This window comes from Aedes aegypti, chromosome 3 (assembly GCF_002204515.2).
Source record: "Aedes aegypti strain LVP_AGWG chromosome 3, AaegL5.0 Primary Assembly, whole genome shotgun sequence".
NCBI classification, from domain to species: Eukaryota; Metazoa; Arthropoda; class Insecta; order Diptera; family Culicidae; genus Aedes; species Aedes aegypti.
Window position 1 is genome coordinate 310743590 of NC_035109.1, and position 20981 is coordinate 310764570.

A 20981-nucleotide genomic window follows, 5' to 3' on the forward strand; every position below is an offset into this window, starting at 1 on the left:
ACCTGGGATCGAATCCCTTCCCCGAGATAGTCACTAAAAAATCAGTGACGACTTCCTTCGGAAGGGAAGTAAAGCCGTTGGTCCCGAGATGAACTAGCCCAGGGCTAAAAATCTCGTTAATAAAGATAAAAAAAGATAGGGGTGTTAATTAAAAAAATGATATTAAGATAAAAAAAATGGGTTTTAGAGGGTTAAGGTCTGCCTATAGTTACTACCTTGAACCGTTTTGAATCAAAATTGTATACCTATCCTGGTCAGTGAGAATTTGGCAATAGTTGAAAGCACCAAAAGATCGAGGAAGAAAACAATAAAAAACAGAAGCTCGTAACTGTTTTTTTTTCTTTGCTTTTTGTGCAAACATGAGAGTGGGTGAGACAGGATGAAGCGAAACCACCAAATTGACCACAAGGTTTCTATTCTGTTCTGCCCTCATTTAAGTATGCTTTTGTGTGATTATCATTACGACGGCAGCTGTCAGTACACCCGAAACCAACAATGAACCCTCAAAGATACCGAGGAAGTTCCTGATGGCATCCACAAGCCATTTCAGGGTAAGATTGGTGGCTTCTGGCGGAGTGGCTATTGGAGGTATGCCGATATCTTTGATTTTCGTTTCAAGAAATCCATCTTGAAGGGCGTACGCCGGGAAGTAATCATTGAGCCGTTCCCTCGTCCAAAAGGTTGTGCTGTTTCCTTCGAACCAGCTGAAGTGGTCATTGTAGCTGAAGTGGTACAATGAAGCACGAATATACTTGGGTGGTTTAGAAGGAACGTGATCTTCGTCGAGGAGTTTGACCATTGCTGGTTCGTTTTGCAAAAGTCGTTGGACCAACGGGTAAAGCCACTTGTGATTGTAAGGCTTAGAGTTGGAGGCGTCGTAGAATTTGAAATCGAACCGTGGGAAGTAGACCCAGGCATATGGCATGGAACCTTCTTGAATCCATGGTTTGTACTGGAAACCGTATTCGTGCCAAGGTCCGGTGATGTCGTCGGCATACTCTAGGATGATCTCCAGCCGCTTCGGTCGTATTTTGTTCAGGTGTTGGCCATATTGGATGACTACGAAGAGGTTGTGAAGACCCTGGTAAGCCTTCGGGAGGATCGACGTACTGACCGCAGTGGATTCTGTCAGCTGGAAGTGCGGAACGATCGAAAGGAAAAGAATTGCGAAGGCAGCCAGCATTGGAAAAAAGAGCTGCCAGTTCTCACTCAATATACAATACAATCAAACTTAAAAACCCATAATTTCCACTTTCAATAATATTCAAGTGTAAGAATAATTGCCATCAAAGGGCAAACATCCGAACCTTCTGATTGGGAGCAAAAACAGCTCAGTCTATGCAGTCCATCCGGTTGCTGATACGTATACTGCCCATAAACGCATGTCAGTTTGCTGGATTTCCTATTCACATTGGACAATTATTCGTTTATGGGCAGTATATCAGCTATACTGAACAGAAGCCACTTCATCAACAGCAAGGCTAGATCTTTAATCGGACTACGTGGGTCGCTCAGTTCTGATGGCACTAGGAGAATACATAAGAAACCGGCTTCCAGGAGCAGTTCATCCGATTGTTATCTGAAGGACTGTGAGATCTGGATGAGAGATAAGTAAAGCGTCCACATGGTGATGAAGCTCTGTAGTCGACAGAGATCACTGAACACAATGCCAAGGAAAGCGATCACGCATCCGATCAAGCAGAAGAGATCAATGACGAATTGGGAGTCTAGTCCCAAAAGTGGTGCGAGACGAAGAAGGTTGAATCGTTCCTGAAGAGTGCCATTGACGAGAACACGGTTAAAACTGGTAACACGCCAGAATTGCTGTAGAGACTTTCTGCTTGAGCGTAGAAGCTCAAGAATGTCACCAGATAGACGCCGCACATTGCCCTCAATATCAGATTCCTCACCAGCGGTGGATACTGCACTTCAGCCGGTTCCGAACCGTGACCTTCATATTCGGGTTTATTCTACGACTGGCGTGAGGTGACAATTGTCGTTCTCGTATAGCGAGGTGACAATTCCCGACTCGAGTGAAGTGACTCTCCATTTGATTTACACGGCGAGTCACTTCACTCGAGTCGAGAATTGTCACCTCGTTATACGAGACCGACAATTGTCACTTCACGCCAGTCGTAGAATAAACCCAATTTTCTTCCATTTCGCTCGGTGTCACTTGCACCGGATGGTGTTTCTATTGTCCCTTAATTTTTCAACGGCACTCACGCACTTTAGTGTGTAGAGACCCTGTGATCTGGATCAGCCTTCAAATGTTCCAACAATATCAATTCAGCAGCAATTTCCGAAACTATATTTTCTGATTTCCAGTTTTCGCGTTCACAGACTACGCAAAAAAAGGGATATTATATTTAGAAATGAAGCAAATTTTCGACCGTTTGTCTTTATACGTTGTTAGCCACTCATCGCCTAATTGTCCCATATTTAATACATGGAACTATTGTACGAAGAGGGACAGTTTTGTCATTAGAACTTCTGTCTTTGACCCGTATAGGCCTGAGTGAAAGCAAAAATACTAAAACCCTTACCGCTCATTTCAATTTGAATAAATCATTAAGATCTGATATTCAACATTATACCGTTTAAATATACCGGATGTGGCCATTCGGACGTAATGCCCGGAAGAACCGGCTGTAAATTTGTTGAATACTAAACACTGCACTAAAATGCCTTCCCATAAGCTTTGCACAGATGTTTAGATACAAATTGGCCACTTTATCGTAAGTTTGAGGAGTTCCAGGACCCGAAAATGGTCATTTGTGTGATTGAGCAAATACAAAACTCATAGTTATCCAATTCAATAGTTTCTCAAAAGGTTTACACTGATGCAATTTTCTTAAAATTCCATGATTAGTGGTCACATTATAGACGATTCCGGAAATTATTTGTGACTTTAAATTTGCCTATCTCCAGGGGCACAAACGCACAGTATTATTTTCACTCGACCTGACCCAGTTATCCACCGGGATAACTTCGGCCACAGGAATATTTTCGAGTTTCGCTGGCCACTTCTAGAAAACTATCCTTCATCAACAATGTTCAATACCGACGCCCACCTCGATACAAAGTAGAATGGCTAAGGCAACCGGGCGATACTAGGTACTGCGTTCGCGCAACATCCCGAGGTAACATTGCTGGTAGAGGGTGAACTTGATTGGGAATCGCTGGTGTAGAATGAAATCCGTCATCAAAGATATAGATAATCGCATCATCAGGTATGTGAGGCAGAGTCAACAGGACGATGGGAAGAATTATGTAACCCGGGTGATTGTCGTACAGCGGACTGGACAGAACGCGAAAATATTAATCTCTGTTTCTTGATCGGAATGAGAATGGGTCAGCGATTGTTACAAATGTTGACCCACAGTGATCGGCGCCAAGCAGTGGGTGGTGTGTTTCTGTCTTGTCGCGGAATCCGTCTCAGCTTGATTGTACAACAAGGAAGAAAGGAGAACACAGTATACAGTTTTCAGATAGCTCGAAGTGTTTCCATCGGGAATAACTTCAAAATTACAGTAGCGAATGTTTCCTTTTTCTATGACGCATGCGTAACCACGTTTGCTGAACCTCAGATTTATTATCGTCAAGTTACTAGAAGGCATGACACCAAACCTATTTTAAGGAAATTCCAGACGTACGTCCCAACTGTTCATCCCGGGAATTATAGGTAGTTCTTTTAGTTTGGCCTTGATTTAAAATCGATTTCTCTACTATTATTACAACACTAAAACTACGGAATGTGAACAAAAAAATTGTATTTTTTTCTCTCTCTAACGTTGCGTTATAAGTGACCCGGTGTCAGCACGAATTGTTCCGTACCGCAAGCCAGACTGTCGAAAAAAGTGGATTCTAATGGGCACTAGCTCGGTAGGTAGTAGATCATATCGATAGGGCTCGCGTTCTAGGATAATTTCCTCTTTATCTTTTCATATTCGGTTTCGAATGAATGACGAAAGCGTTATTCAACAGCCAACCAGCAGCCCCGGAAAAGTGTGAAGGAGAAACGGAAAGCCAATAAAATGTGGCTCCTAATATATATATATACCTCTAGATAAATATATGTACGTTTATAAAAAAACAATGCTCACTAGCAGTAGTAGCAATTAAATTCCTCTAGGAAGAAAAAACACCCTAAAAACGAACCACTAAAACTACCACTTTTAACTCCCCCCATTGGCGGTGTGTCACACATGCACTACACTAGCAGTAGCAGTTGGGTGGTTCTACTTGTTCGTTTCGTTCACGATCGTAACGGATGCGTCGAGATCGATCAGCTCGGGACCGCTGCCGCCGCTGCTGGAACTACCGACTGTGCTGTAGTTGTTGTAGGAAGGAGTTGTGATCGTGCTCTGATCGAAGCCGCGACTCACGGTAAGCGTAGGCGATGTGATGTCCGTAATGACGGCGCCCTGGACCATCTGCTGCGGTTGCGTTTGCTGCTGCTGCTGGGGGACAGGAGCAGACTGTATCGGCAAAGGAACCGGTACCATTTGTGGTTGCTGTGCCTGTTGTGGCGGTGGTGCTGCTACCGCTGCCGGCTGCTGTGGCTGCTGTAACGCAGGCTTCATGTCCTCCTTCTGTTGCTTGAGGAACTTTTCAAGCTCGAGAAAGTGACGCAGCTTTAGCTCCTCGTGCTCGATGTGCTGTCGTTGCAGCAGCAGTTGAAGCTGCTGTCGGGCACTGGACATCAGCTGCAAGCTGCGCAGGTGATTCTGGATGGCGATCAGGTTCTGTCCGATGTCCTCGCTGTTGAACGATTCCACGGCATGTTGCTCCGAATAGACAGCGACGGTATCTGTGAGTGGAACGAAATTATTAACACTCTGTTAACATATAACATTTCATTTGGCGCAGCATTTGAGATTTTTTAACGATGAAATAAATTCAAGATTTGCTTTAAGGCCAGCTCTGCTATAAATTAAAGTAAAATTGATGTAATAGAGAATTGCTTCATAGAAAATTTTAAAAGTCACAGGAACGTGAAGAGTATTCGAGACAGCATGAGCAAACAGTGGGCTAAAAACAGACTAGAGTCGGTTAGGATCAAATCAATAATTATGGTGGATCTCGGTATACACCGTATCACCTCAGTCAAAAGTTCAATGAACTCGTTCGGTAGTAGGGTAACCAATATAATTTGGTCCCCTATATATTTTGGACCCCCTTGACCATTTTCTTGCAAATTTTCCAGTTTAAATCGAAAGACCAACTCAATTTGCATGCTATTTAGGAAGATAGGACTAGTCCGTACTTGCATCAACCATTTGTACAAAGAAAATGTGTTTATTTTGTCTGAAATTAATTTAATTTAATCGGTGCATCCATGCAACCGTTACAACACGTTACACGCAGAAATTGAAGCCGTCAGAAATTTTTCAAATGTAAACATAAACTATTTTCAAATTTCTGGACAAACAGCGTAGAATTTCTTCGGTTTTCCATTGTCGATCGATTGATTAGACTGTCATGGACTTTGTCGCCAAACGATAAAAAAAATGCCGGGGGTCCAAAATATATACTTTGAGGGTCCAAAATGTATTGGTGTGTCCAAAATAATGAAAAACAGTGCTTCACAATTCAATTATTTTCGACGTTTTTTGGATCCTACATGTCCGTTTGGGCATTTTTCTCTCGTAGAGGAAGTTTTTCTCTACATTTTGACATATTCTTTGATTTAGTTACGCTGTGCAATTAACTAAATGGGACACAAAACTAAAATCACTTCCTTAGGGGGTCCAAAATACGACCCTTATTCTATTCTGACGTTCTGTTTCTTTGGATTACTGATGTCGTTGGTTATCTGGAGATTTCAATAGAGCTGCCACCGTCCGCATTGGCTGCCCTAGACCTCCGAGATCATGTGTTGGAGTGGAGCGGTATAGGTACAGTGAGAAAAGTGTGCAGCGAATCTTCTAGGGACTCTCCTCCCAAACGAATTTTCTTCACGCTTCTCTCCACGGTGTCCACAAAGCGCTCCACTAAACCGTTTGACTGGGGGTGGTACGGAGCCGTGCGGATGTGACGAATTTCGAAAGATTTGCAAAAATTCTGGAACTCCGAACCGGTGAATTGTGTTCCGTTGTCACTTACCACGGTCTATGGGATTCCAAACGTGGAGAACATCATCTGCTTGAGGAGCTTGATCGTCGTTTTTGCCGTTATTTTTTTTATTTATTTCTTTATTAGTATCATTCTAAACATTACATTCATTTTTTATATCTAGGTGTTCTGTGTTATTAGACAACACTATCATCATCATTTGGTAAAACAAATTTAAGATTTTATTAACATTTTGTTAACAACATATTACATTTCATTTGCCGTAGCAGTTCAGATTTTTTACAGGTGAGTTGATTTCACCTGCTTATAAGAGGAAAAAAAACAACGCTTTGAATATACTTAACCTAACTTAACCTAAACATATAACGCATTAATCGTGGCAATAGAAGATTGTAACGATTTTTTGCCTGAAATTATTTATTATTTTATTTGACATTTGTTCCAATGTTTCAGCATTGGATATTTTATGTAACTCATTGGTACTATACCAGGGAGGAATCCTCAGAATCATTTTCAAAATTTTATTTTGAATTCTCTGCAGAGCTTTCTTCCTGGTATTACAACAGCTAGTCCATATTGGTACAGCATACAACATGGCTGGCCTGAAAATTTGTTTGAAGATCAAAAGCTTGTTCTTAAGACAAAGTTTTGATTTTCTATTAATAAGTGGATAGAGACATTTTACATATTTGTTACATTTGGCTTGAATGCCCTCAATGTGATTTTTGAAAGTTAAATTCTTATCTAGCATGAGCCCTAGATACTTAACCTCATCTGACAAATTTATTGGAATCCTTCTCATCGTGACAACATGTCTACTCGAAGGTTTCAAATAAAGAGCTTTTGGTTTATGTGGGAATATTATTAGTTGAGTTTTGGAAGCATTAGGAGAAATCTTCCATTTTTGCAAGTATGAAGAAAAAATATCCAAACTTTTTTGCAATCGACTACAGATAACACGCAGGCTTCGTCCATTGGCAGAGAGGCCTGTGTCATCCGCAAACAAGGATTTTTGACATCCCTGAGGTAACTCAGGTAAGTTAGATGTGAAAATATTGTATAATATTGGTCCCAAAATGCTGCCTTGAGGAACACCAGCTCTTACAGGAAGTGTTTCAGATCTGGAGTTCTGATAATTAACCTGAAGTGTACGATTTGACAGATAAGTGTACTAGGCCCAAAAATCTGTTGAAAAAATGTGTAACAATATCAACGTTACACTCCTACTCAAAAAATGTTTTGAATCTTATAATTATACCTCCAATCGAAATACAATCAACTTTCCCTAACTCTATGCTTGATATAGAAGTAAAGAACAAAAGTAGAATTAAGTTTACATGGCTACCTCGCTGGTCACTTCAATCGCAGTTGCTCTGAACTGTAACTGTATCTCCCTAGCTCGATGGTCCATTCAATATTATGATTTGAATCATTATTGATTTCAATATTATGATAAGAATCATAAACATGAGTTGTTTTATTTTATAATTGCATATTTGTTCAAACCGTTTCATAAACAAATTAGTAACGCATTTCAGTACGCAATACAGTCGTACAATCAAATTTCTATTAGCAAACAACAAATACCAATTCAAGAGTTAATCGGCATGACTAATAAACCAGTTCATCATATAACAAGATGTTATTACACTACGAAGTTTACTATTATGAAAATACATTCAACCGATATAGAATCCCAAACTGCACAGCTTCCCTTAAATGCCGATATTGTTATTTTACTGGTTCATAAGTGAATTGGTAAAATGAACCGGTTCAAAAAGTTACACATTACAGTTGTACGATAAAACGTATACTAAATTATAGCAGCAAACTACAGCGATTATCGTCTAAACAGCTCAAATGCTCATTATCGTCTAAACATGCTCAAATGCCACTTAACCTACCAACTCCGCTTTCAAAGTAAACCGATTCAAAAAGAAAGATTTCACCTCGAAACGGTTCATCTAATAACAAGATTTAACATTATACTTCGATTTTCTTCATTATAAACATATTTCATCATTATCGTCTAAGAAAATAAATGATTTTACCGGTTCACAAGTGCATCTGTGAAATGAATCGGTCCAAAAAGTTACAAATTATATCAGCAAACTTTAGCGGTTATCTTCTGAAATAAAAAAAATTGACTTAACCGGTTCGAAAGTGAAGCGGTATATCAAAAAACGAGATTTATTATTTCACAAAACACCGAAATTAAATTTTGAATAAATCAATATGTATAACGAACCGGCTCATCAAATAACAATATAACATAACACGTTGATTCTCATTATTTTAAAAATACGTCCAACTGAAGAAGTGATTGCATAAGAAGTGAACTGCATAAGTTTCCTTATATGCTGGCTCAAAAATGAATCGGTAAAATGAACCGGTTCAAAACGGTTGACACATTTCAGTCGAACGACTTTTCTTCCATCAAAATGAAACAGCATTTTTTGTAATTATCTTGTATAAAATATTTTACCGGTTCAAAAATGAATCAGTAAAATGAACCGGTGCAATAAGTTACACATTCAATTTGTAGGATTCATCTTCTAGCATATGTTAACAGTAAACTTCACGGAATATTTTCTGAAATTAAAATATTTTTTTCAACCGGTTCGAAACTATATCGGTAGAATGAAACGGTTCAAAAAGTTACACATTTGAGTTTACGAATAAACTGCTACCAAATTATAGCAGCAAACTTCAGTGGTTATCTCCTGAAATAAAAAAAAATGATTTTACCGGTTCGAAAGTGAACCGGTTCATCAAAAAAACAAGATTAAGCATAACATTTCACCTCCCGTTGGAATTACATTTTTATCTATAACAGTTCACTTTTGGGCGCTGGAGGGTTGAGCACAATATTCAACCGCTAAATAACGGTGTATTTGACAAATGTTTAGTTGGTACCACACAGCTACCATTATATGGTCGTTTTCTGTAAGAAGTGCCGTCAGCATTCATAAGCTCCCACAGGTGGTAAAATTCAAATGTTATAGCATAAAACATGCTCGTTCGCTTCGATTTAGTATGAATTCATCTTTGGAAAACATTTTTCTTGATTGTTGATTCTAAATACCGAATATTGGCACTTCTAACTAGTGATCCATAATATGGACCAGGAAATGATTGTTTACCACGGTTATGGATCACTTCTAAATAATGTAGATTTCTACCATTTTAAGCATTGGATTCCACATTTTCAGACAATAGCACTAAAAATAAAACTCATAAAACATCAAGGTTTGTACATTTCATTATTTAGCAGACAAAAATGAGTGGAAAACTTGATGTGGAGCAAAAACAGTTCATGTCTCAGTAACTACAATGCAGTATCACACAAAAAAGGGAATTTCACCCTTGTTTCCAGCTCTTACACTGCTATTTTTTGCAGTAATATGTGACACATTGTTAACGTTCGCCAAATCATGCAATACAGAGTTGAATATCTCTTGATTTTGCGCACTGATCCGTAATATGTCACAATTTGATCCATAATATGAAAATTGATCCATAATATGGTTTTCAGAAACCGATACAGTTTTTAATTTTTATGCAATCCTATGTAAATATTACACTCAAAACAATTTACTAACCGAAGTTCCAATTTGAAACGATTCAATTCATGCTTTTAAATTACAATTTTACGTTTTCCATGTCGTTTTATTGAATTTTATAGGTTGGACACCACACTATTTGATCCATAAGTGTGGGGTCATGGTAAATCAAAAGTGCCAATAATAGGATCCGGCTCCCTATGCAAGGCATTAGATAACAATGCGCACTGGGAAATAGGTTATTAAACTATGGTATAATCATCGTGATCATGTGCAGACATCAGGGGTAGATACTTACTGGACGCATTCTGCACCGGGACAATCTGCTGCTGCTGCTGTGGTGGCGTCATTTGCTGTACAACCGGCATCATTGTCGGTTGCGGCTGTGGTTGTTGCTGCTGCTGCTGCTGCTGAACTATGGGCTGCTGCACTTGTGGGACCGGTTGATACGCCGGCTGCTGTGACTGTTGATGGATCGGTTGCGGTTGCTGTTGCTGCTGCTGTTGCAACATCTGTTGCTGCAAGATTTGCTGTTGCTGTTGTTGTAATATCACTTGTTGTTGCAGAATTTGTTGTTGTTGTTGCTGCTGCTGCTGTTGAACAGCTTGTTGTTGTTGCTGTTGAATAACTTGCTGCTGCTGCTGTTGCTGTTGAACAACTTGTTGTTGCTGCTGCTGTTGGATAGGAACTGCTGGAATTATTGGCTGTGTTGGTTGTTGAGACATTTGCTGTTGCATCTGCTGTTGTTGAATCTGTTGTTGCAGCTGTTGCTGTTGGATTTGCTGTTGTTGTTGTTGCTGAAGGGCCGCAGCAAAGTTGGGCTGCACGGTTTCCATGTTGGGCGTCTTCGGTATCACTTGATTGAGCTTGGCCTCAAGATCATTGGTTGTGGGAACTTCGCACACCAGCGGCTGTAGCTGCTGGGAAGCGAAGGACTCGTCTGTGGTCGGAGATGAGTAGTTCTGCACAGGCTGTTGAAGTTGCTGTTGTGATGGAGGTGATTGCAGTTGTTGTTGTTGTTGCTGCTGCTGTTGTGACTGCGTTTGATCTGGTTTGGGAGATTCTTGCACGGTTTGCACCTGGAAGCGTGACACCTTTCGGATCATGGGTTTCGCATCGTTCGGGAACTTTGGTTCCGGATATTCTAGCGATGGACTAGTAACAGCGGAGTTCTGCTGTAAAAAAAACAACAACAACAAAAATTGTATGCTTCGGCATGTAAGATTCATTATTAGCTGTATTACCTGAGTCAGTGATTGCTGCTGTTCCAAGGCAGCCAGTTGCGGAAGTTTTGGCGGTTGTTGTACGACCTGGGGTTCGTTGATTTGAGCCGAAGTCAACTGAGCCAGCTTGTGATGGAGGTCAGCCAGTGAATTATTTCCAGAGCTGTGAAAAGAAAGCATGAGCATTTAATACGCCATTTCAATCGGATTAATAAACGACTAAGCTTACCTATCTATCCGATCGACGCTGCCCTGATTGGATAACCGTTTGTCTTGATCACGCAAATTGGGTGTGCTGGCATCACTGCCAGCAGCGCTAACAGCCGTTACCGAAGTGGGCACGGATCCAGGTTGGGTTTGCGATTGCTGCGGCATGGGATGCTGCTGCTGATCCACTACCACCTGTTGGACGTTCATGTCGGCCGAGGTCCTCCTCGAGTTGAACATCGATACGTCCTGAGACGATGACAACGTGTTCAGCAAGTGTTGCTGCTGAAGCTGTAATTGTTGTTGGTGAAGCAGCTGCTGTTGTTGCTGCTCCAGGAACGCTGTATTTCCATCAAGGACGTACTCTTGAGCCACCTCCGGTTGGACTTCTGGGACATACTCTTGTGCTTGGTAGATGGGCTGTTGTTGTTGCTGGACGAGATAGTCATTGGGCGGAACATGTCCGTGAGAATCTACTGAGGACTGCGGTGGCAGCTGTTGCTGCTGGATCGGCTGTTGTTGCTGGACCGAGTGAGTGGACGATGACGACGAAGACGGTTTACTCGTTATCACGTGCACGTGAGTAATGCTTTCGAGACCGATTTTCAACTGCTCAAGCGTCTCCGGCATGCGACTAGGCTGGGAATCTCGTGATGCATGATCGAGTGAAGTTTGGGACGAAACCGATGGCGGTTGCGACGATTGCTGTTGTGCTTGTTGTTGCTGGAGCAGCGCTTGTTGATATTGTTGCTGTAGAAGTTGCTGCTCATACTCGTAAGCGGCTGCTTCCGAAATGAACTGTTGTTGCTGCTGCTGTTGGAACTGGAGCTGTGCCTGTTGTTGTTGCATTTGGTATTGATATTGCTGTTGAGCACGTATTTCCGCCTCCTGTTGTTCCATCAACAGTCTCTGTTGATACATTTCCGTTTGCTGTTGTTGGATCAACATTTGCTGTTGCAGAACCTCATTTGAAGCCTGTATGCAAACCTGTTCGGGGGCTACTTCTAGCACAAGGGGCACTTGCGATTCAACAATCGGAACAACTGGTTCCGGTACAGGAACCTGGGTAGGCATTTCATTGGCCATCGCTGGGTTGGGCGAATCTACGGAAACCGGTTTTATGTCTTCGGTTGGGAGCATGACTGGCGTGACGGAAAATCGGGACATCTTCCTTTCTCGCAGTGGTTGTTTGTTTTCGACACTTGGGGAATCAACGGGTCCATTGCTAGTGGTTGCATTGTTTGAGATAGAGATAGAATTTGCGGTAGAACTAGTAGCAGTAGCAGGGGTGGTCTGCTGTGTACTAATTTGTTGACTAGATGAAATTTCAGTATTACTGTTAGCAGTAGTATTAGTAGTATTAGTGGGTTTACTATTTTCATCGTTACTGGCTAATGGCACTGTAATAATACACTGATCAGTTTTATCCACTTCCTGGCATCCGGAGGAAGCAACAGGAGGTGTGGCAGCAGCTCCACTCGTGTCCTGCTCCAGATCATTATACACAAAGTGCTGCTGCATTTGACTACCCGACGTGATCGTATTTTCCGGGGTATTTTCATGCGATGTGTAATCCGTACTGATCGTACTGGTCTTTCTGGAATTCTCGTCACAGCTACTATTGTTATCATTGTGCCCATCATCCAACATTACGTTGGTAACGGTCGTCAGATCTCCGGTACCTCCGCTCAGATCTCCAATCGTGACTATATCCTTCAAATCCCCTTTGGAGCCATGCTCTTCCGAACCACAGGTGCCAGTTACGCTGCCGTTACTATCGATGGACATCGTTTTCTGAAGATCCCCATTGATACCGGTGCCAGTGGGACAAGGCTGTTGCTGGGACAGTGGCGACGAGGAAGCCGATGAATTTGTGGTGCTCGAAACGGCCGTAGCCAGAGCTTGCCGATCGATAATCGTCGGATCGAACATATGGGAAAAGTTCGAACCCGTCGAAGACGTTTCATCGCGCTGAAGTGAAAATAAATAATTAGTTTCGTCTGATGACATGATTTGCTCGAAAAATGATTTTGAGCAACGATACAAACAAAATTGTTCTACAATATGGTACGGCAAATGCTGCGTGAATATGGAAACGCTTACAGATGAGTAAAGCCATTCTTACCTATGAGAAATCTAGGCCTCAATTAATATGAAGTCACCTCCTTTAAATCTTTGAACAAAACAACTGTTAGCTTAGCAACAAACTTATTGATTAATCGTTTTTATCGTGAAAGGTGAATTGTTTTGCACAATTTCGCAAAGATGCCTTGTTCGGCCAAACCTTTTTTTTGACAAACCGGATGTTTTTAGATGACTCCACGAAATATTCACTCCATTATTCCAGAGATGTCTTAGGATTTTCTATTAAATTTTCGTTCAAAATTTCTTTAAAATTTATGAATACCTCCAAAATAACTTCAGCGATTCTTCCAAAGAATCATTAATTGCTAAAAATAATATTCCAAAAAAGTTCCAATTTATCCAGCGAATTGTCAAATAAATTTTCCAGAAATTATTTGAGGTCCGGGAGCTTTTTTCTAGGGGGGCCAGATAGCCATAGCGGTAAACGCGCAGCTATTCAGCAAGACCAAGCTGAGGGTCGTGGGTTCGAATTCCATCGGTCGAGGATCTTTTCGGGTTGGAAATTTTCTCGACTTCCCAGGGCATAGAGTATCTTCGTACCTGCCACACGATATACACGTGCAAAAATGGTCATTGGCATAGTAAGCTCTCAGTTAATAACTGTGGAAGTGCTCATAAGAACACTAAGCTGAGAAGCAGGCTCTGTCCCAGTGGGACGTAACGCCAGAAAGAAGAAGAGCTTTTTTCTAAAGGAAATGGTGAACAACATGTCGAAGTTATAAGATATACCCGGTATTATTTTCTAAACCAATTACAAATCAGCTGATTTGTTTTCTACAATTTACACCTCGCGGCTATGCAAAACCACTGAAGTGAAGAGGAGATTTAATTGTTATATTGGAGAAGACAAGGGAACGGTCGAAATTTATTGAACAATGTCTAGTAAGGGATCTAAATATCTTTCCACCCTTTATTGAAGGGATACTCCAACATACATGATAAACTCTTTCAGGTAAGAACTCCAAAAATCTTTGGGAGAGACTACAACATGGATGAAATAGTAGAGAATTTCCTTGGTAGATTTCCTTTGGAAATTCTTGAAACAATCCCTGGGACCTAGATAGCCGTAGCAGTAAATGCGCAGCTATTCGGCGTAACAATGCTGAGGGTCGGGGTTTTGCATCCTGTCGGCCGAGACATACAAATTGCAAAAAATGAAAATTGTCAAAGATAGCTATCAGCTAATAATTTTGGAAGTGCTCAAAAGAACACTAAGCTGAGAAGCAGACACTGCCCGAGTTGGGACGTAACACCATAAAGAAGGAGAATCAATGGAGGAATTCATAGAGCAATTCCTGTAAGTGACTTTCTAAGCCATCGAACACTAGCGCCTCTGGTGGTTCGCTTCGCTAGTGAAGTTTTCATTCTTCAATTTAAACTCATCGTTTCGGACGTTAGTCATGCCCATCTGACTAGTGTTACGACTTTTTGTGCTTGTATTACACTGCACAGTGGTCCAGAAAGCAGTTTTTTAGCGTTTGCATTTGAGCTTTAGAATAAAACCTTAAACGAAAATGGTTCTCTACAAAGTTGTTTGTATTACTTAGGGCCTTTACTTGGTGCATCAAAGTTGTCTGTGAAACACTTTTAGAGCTTTAAAAAATGCTGGTGGGTGAATGAACTCGCTATATTTTTCCTTTTGGGAGTTATGGACCAGTGCACGAGTACACTATTTGACGTTTGAGCGGTGCCGTGTTATTTATGTGGCCATGGTAACGAGTGAATATGGCACCGCTTAAACGTCAAATTACTGAGCTCGTGCATTGGTCCATTGTAGGTTTCCTCGCAAAAGCACGCCTACTTTGATGGTAAATATCTCTGATTGGGGCAAACATTAAGGTGAAGATGAATCGAAGCCAAAGCTCAAATTTTCAAGAGCACGGATATGGAGAACCAAACATCCGTTTAAGCTAAAAACTTAATCGATTGGTCACTAGCTGGTGGTGACCAATCGATTAGATTTTCAGCTCAAATGGATGTTTGGTTCTCCAGATCCGTGCTCTTGAAAATTTGAGCTTTGGCTTCGATTCATCTTCACCTTAAGAATACATTCAAATCTCTATCTGAAGGGACTATCGACTCATGAAAATATCAAGTCGTGGAAAACGAATGCCTTGAAAGCCGCTTGATGGGACCATCATAGTAACCATGAAATGTTGTTTTAAGTAGGGAGCCGGATCCTATTCTTGGCACTTTTGATTCACTTCGACAGTGGGGATTTTTGGAATCTACAGAGCTCATATTTGGCCACAATATGCGTCGTACTAATGCGCTTCTTATGGCAAAGTTTCAGAAAATTCGGCCGAGAAAAACTCCCCATGAATCATGGAAGTGCCCAAGTGGTTCTGCACCCTATAGTTCCATGAGTCGAATTCGAGTCATGGAACATCGACTCATGGTCAGGGATTGAATCCTGAGAAAATTGAGAGAATCACTCACGTATCGCTCTCTGTAACTATCATAACATGCTGCACATTATGAGAGACTGTTTATCGTGTGCTACTACAACTTTGATCAGATTGGGGGGATAGTAGTGCATGATTGAACCCCTCTAAACATGCTCCAAGCCTGGGGGACACTATTGCTTTTGGAAGTTCGTGCATTGTCGTGCCAGTAAAGAAAAACACCTACCCCCAACGGTAAACAAGCGAGAAAAATGGATTTTATCATCGCTCTCTCTTTGGGGCTCTCGCTCGCTGCTTCCATTTATCAGACTTGTTACACCTTGCGATACAATGACGATCGTGGACCGCAACAAATGGAATGTTTATCTTTGCTTGCTTTGTTCGTACTCAAATGAGAGCGAATTCTGCAATGCCTGCTCATGGTGTTTCACTGTATCTTTAAACAGCATTCGAAAGTCAAAATAAAATTGTATATTAATCAGAAAATTACAGATATGTTGTTTTTGTAAGTCTAATGAAAAGCCTTGGAAAACAAAGAATTTTTATCATACAAACTTCAATAGCTTTTGAACTTCATTAGATATGACTAATCTTATTACATGAACATTTGTCAATTTGTTCATTCAAGTTCTAAAAGTCGTTGATGGACCAGTTTGACGAGAAATCACTGTTTTGCATTTGGAGCATGTAAATGAAATTTTAGATAAAAACGATATTCTACAAAAATGTTTCTAAAAATATAGTCTTTTATGCAGTGCTATCCAAAACAAGGGTGGTCCACAATTTCACGTAAATAATATAATCAACTTTCTTATTTGCAAAGATAATGGTTTACAGTATTGACCCGGTTTTGTCAACCCCTTTTTGCGAAGAAGTTTTTGTTGTCATCGTTACATTATCAAAATTTGTACAATTCTTTTTCTATCCGGTTAAAGTTATGATGGGTGTGCATAACATAACATAGGGAAGACAGAATTCGGAAAAACTATTTGCTTTTTGAATGGGAGCTGAACAATGTTTTGAAAACGGGGCTGACAAAAACGGGTAATCTATGTATACTCTTAGACAAAGTTGTAGAACGTTAAACTTTATTCAACTTTGCCAAAAAAAAAGTTTTGTGTAGCTCAAAATTTGACCGATTTAGAGCATTCCCCTCAATCAACGTAGCTAGGTCCTAGAAACATATGTTTTTACTATACAGTTTTGAACAAATTTCCCGAAGACGCAATTTTTCTAGGTGGTTGGGCTACTGAGTTATCCGCAAATCAAAAGTTCAATGCTCACTAGCACCGCCTGGTGGAAAATTCTCGTAACTTTTGGCTCAAATAGTGTTAGCTCTTGTGCTACTGAACAACTTTGCCGAAGACGCCATCTTTCTAGGTGGTCAGGCTACTGAACTATCCGTAAAACAACCGCTTGGTGGCTTGATTCTGTACCAGAATGATCGCATGTCAGCCCTTGACCCACTGAACAACTCTTCCGAAGACACCAACATTCCAATACATCAGGATCTAAAGATATCATATGTTACAAAGTTGGCATTCTTATCCCTCAAAATTCATGGTTCATAAGAAACTCCGCCGAAGACAGTATTGTGCTATCTTAACGAACTATGGGAATTCATAGCAATCCCTCATAAAAATTCGCCACAAGAAATCGGGTTGAAATTCATAGATTTGCCTTATGAAACCAAAATTTAAAAAAAAAAACAAAAAATGTCTTCACATCAACCTGGAATCGAACCAGGAACCTTGTGCTAGATGATGCTAAACCGATACATAAAGCGTTCGTATTGCAGTAATCACTCCATCTTTGTTTAAAATCTCCATTTATCTTAATTTATTTAAAATCTCCATCTCTAAAGTGTATGAATTTCGATAGTACAGTTCGCTGCGTGTACGAGGTATACAACAACATCCCCAAATTGATGAAATCCCATAAGCTTTGGGTCTCCTATAACACTCTAGTGTGTCTTATAAGAGTGCGCGTAATAGGCATGCGTTGAGAATGATTCCTTTAAATCATGTTCCTGACAAAGTAAAGCATCTCATATTGAATGATTGACTGCAGTCAAAAGGGAAATCATAAAGAGCTAAAATCTATAGCTGTACACAAAAATTATGATATTTTTCAAAACAGAGTAATGCCTAAGCCTTTTCTACGTTTTTAATGGACGAAAATTTAAAGAAAAATGATTACAACATGGTTTAGAACTTGGTTCTCAACCTGTGGCCCACATTTCACATGAAGTCCTCATGATCCATAAATGCGGCCTGTGATTTTGTAGAATACACAAATACGCTTCTTACCATTTTAATTTTAAATTAGTTTTAATTGTGTTTTATAGGTTATGCTTGATGATATATGTTGAAAACCTACCTTATGAAATCAACGGAAATTTTCAGGATCTTGCTGTGGAACCCCAAAACCCCCAATAAGGGATTGTGCACAAATTATGTCAAGCTAAGTTTTTCGACCCCCTTTGTCACTCTTTTAGTATGAGACCTAAAAAAATTGCGTAAGGGTTGTCACGATGTGTTTGACCCCCTTTCCCCCTTAGAGCGTGACATAATTTGTGTTTGGCCTTTAAGCATATTCAAGTGCTAGTAAGGGATCCACAAAAACACGCTATGACCCTGAAGCATCTCGCTAGGAATCCACAGGATCTCATCTCGAATTCTCAGGATCTTTTTTAGGATTTCATTAGGAATTTGGACCTAGATAGCCGTAGCGGTAAACGCGCAGCTATTCAGCAAGACCAAGGATCGTGGGTTCGAGGAGCTTTTCGTAATGGAAATTTTCTAGACTTCCCAGGGCATAGAGTATCTTCGTACTTGCCACACGATATACACATGCAAAAATGGGAAATTGGCAAAAAAGCTCTCAGTCACAATGATCATAAGAACGCTAAGCTGAAACGCAGGCTCTTACAATAAAAATTTACTAAAGTCTAATATTTCCAGGCTACCATTAGCACTTCCCAAATTTCGCTGGAAACCTATTCTGGATTCTCAAGATTTTGCCAGAAACACTTTAAATATCACTAGAAATTCACAGTATCCCGCTAGGAATGCACGGGATACCCTAGAATTTATCCTTTCTCAAGAAGCCGCAAGAATTCCCTAATATCTGCAAGGAATTCCAGAAGCCCATCAGAAAAATCTAGGACCCTTCAAGGCTTTCTCAAAATGCAGTTAGATCTCAGCTAGGATCTAGTAAGGAATATTCTAATTATTTTATGTGGCAGGCTCTGTCTTAGTTTGAATTGATTGATTGACTTGATTGAAATTTGGTTATTCGTGAATCGCCCTTGCCTTATCCTACTAACCCAATATCCTTCCCATGACAACTGTGAAGATGCTGAAGATACTTCAGTCTCTAGTAACCATGGTTATCTAACTAACATTCCTAACCTTCCCGATGGCCGCAAAGACGTAGCCGGCGCCATCATTGCCCTTAAAATTCAGAGCTCTCGATGTGTACACATTGAGAACTGTAAACTAAGCACATTCACTGGCAACTTCAATTGTTCTGGTCAATCACGGAGTAGCATTTATGGTCATGCTCATGATCAGCTCGCATTTGTCATGGTTTCGGGATTGAAAGGCGTATTGTAATTCTAAAAATTACTAAAACTATTCTTCTACCCCTAGTATTATCCAATATATCTATTTCTGCAGTATCTAGAGCATAGGATAGGGCATAAGACAACGGATTCACTGGATTCTGTTTTGACCCTTTGTATTATTTCGCTTATTTCACAATACTGATTGATTTTAAAATAAAAAATGAGCGCCGTAGCGCGTAGGCTCAAAAAGTAGTCTATGGGTCTATTTATGAATAATATGTTAACATTTCCGGGATTACTTTAATAACGCAATTTATTCTATCAAGTTTTATTAGAACTATACAAGTAGGTTACATGCATTATTTCACAGTAGAATTTCACAGTAGAGCTGAAGAGTCGAGACGAAATATATAATTAGAACTCATTGTAGGTCACATACTTGTTGTTGCTCTTGTGTTGGCGTTTGTTCTTTTTTCAAACAAGCTGTTTCGAATTTGAAAAAAGTGGTCTTTTATTAGGAGTGTACCTTACCGGAAAACTCAAGTGGGCTGGTCACACAGTATGTATGCCTGAGACGAGATGTTGAAGTTCTAGTTTATAGAATGATCTTAATGACCTTATGTTACCAGCACATGACCATCCCGGCGCGGTAAATGGCTGGGCATGGCGTACCATTGGTACCTCGCGTACCTGCAGGAATAAAATAGACCCCTTTGTGCGGTCCTTAGCCTCTTGCCCAGCAACTCCTATCCCTACCTCCTCGTGGTACTGGCCGGGGTACGAGTAACCTTGAGGAAGATCGGGTAACCAACCCCCGGTGGGAGCTTTGGTCGTATGCTGACAGGGAAGGGGGGTTTGCTATTGCTATTGCAAACCTGGAGCGTCTGTACTCCATGTTAGGAGCGGCTCACAACAGCGTCTGTTCCCCATGTCAGGGGCGGCTGATCATCGTCCGAGTGCCAGAGAAGGACTCTAAGCTAAACTGCGCACTATGGCCCTCCGAACATTTAGGGGGAATGGTCCTCCGGAAATCTAGGGGGTTGGTGTCAGGCCCTGCAAGCCAACCGTAGAAACACATCAGCACAGGAACGTCAACGAGAGAATACGGCCCGGAACAATCAGCAAAGACCACAGCGACGAAAAAGGACTAGTGATTGAAAACTCGGTACGTGGAACTGCAAATCTCTCAACTTTATTGAAAGTACTCGCATACTCTCCGATGTACTGAAGACCCGCGGTTTCGACATCGTAGCGCTGTAGGAGGTGTGCTGGACAGGAGCATTGGTGCGAACGTTTAGAGGTAATCATACCATCTACCAGAGCTGCGGCAACACACGCGAGCTGGGAACAGCTTTCATAGTGATGGGTGATATGCAAAGGCGCGTGATCGGGTGGTGGTCGATCAATGAACGAATGTGCAAGTTAAGAATCAAAGGCCGATTCTTTAACTTCAGCATAATCAACGTGCATAGCCCACACTCCGGAAGCACTAATGATGACAAGGACGCATTTTACGCGCAGCTCGAACGCGAGTACGACCGCTGCCCAAGCCACGACGTCAAGATCATCATAGGAGATTTGAACGCTCAGGTTGACCAGGAGGAGGAGTTCAGACCGACGATTGGAAAGTTCAGCGCCCACCGGCTGACGAACGAGAACGGCCTACGACTGATAGATTTTGCCGCCTCCAAGAATATGGCCATTCGCAGCACCTACTTCCAGCACAGCCTCCCGTATCGGTACACCTGGAGATCACCTCAGCAGACAGAATCGCAAAACGACCACGTTTTGA

General features: G+C 41.1%; 2 protein-coding genes across 2 annotated transcripts in view; both read right to left on the bottom strand.

The window, feature by feature from the left end:
• Positions 1 to 433: 433 nt before the first annotated feature.
• On the bottom strand, positions 434 to 1183 carry LOC5577168 (lipase maturation factor 2). The gene has a single exon (XM_001663208.1). It carries the CDS (start codon positions 1181 to 1183, stop codon positions 434 to 436), a length of 750 nt encoding a protein of 249 aa, XP_001663258.1.
• Positions 1184 to 3749: 2566 nt separating this feature from the next.
• The window catches only part of LOC23687966, a 68116-nt gene continuing 50884 nt past the window's right edge, over positions 3750 to 20981 (bottom strand). The window contains exons 7-11 of the mRNA XM_021850808.1: positions 11094 to 13042; positions 10886 to 11027; positions 10178 to 10816; positions 9940 to 10078; positions 3750 to 4813 (exon numbers count right to left, since the gene is read on the bottom strand). Of these exons, the coding sequence (XP_021706500.1) occupies positions 4242 to 4813; positions 9940 to 10078; positions 10178 to 10816; positions 10886 to 11027; positions 11094 to 13042 (3441 nt within the window). The 3' untranslated portion in view covers positions 3750 to 4241. The remainder of the gene's footprint in view (positions 4814 to 9939; positions 10079 to 10177; positions 10817 to 10885; positions 11028 to 11093; positions 13043 to 20981) is intronic.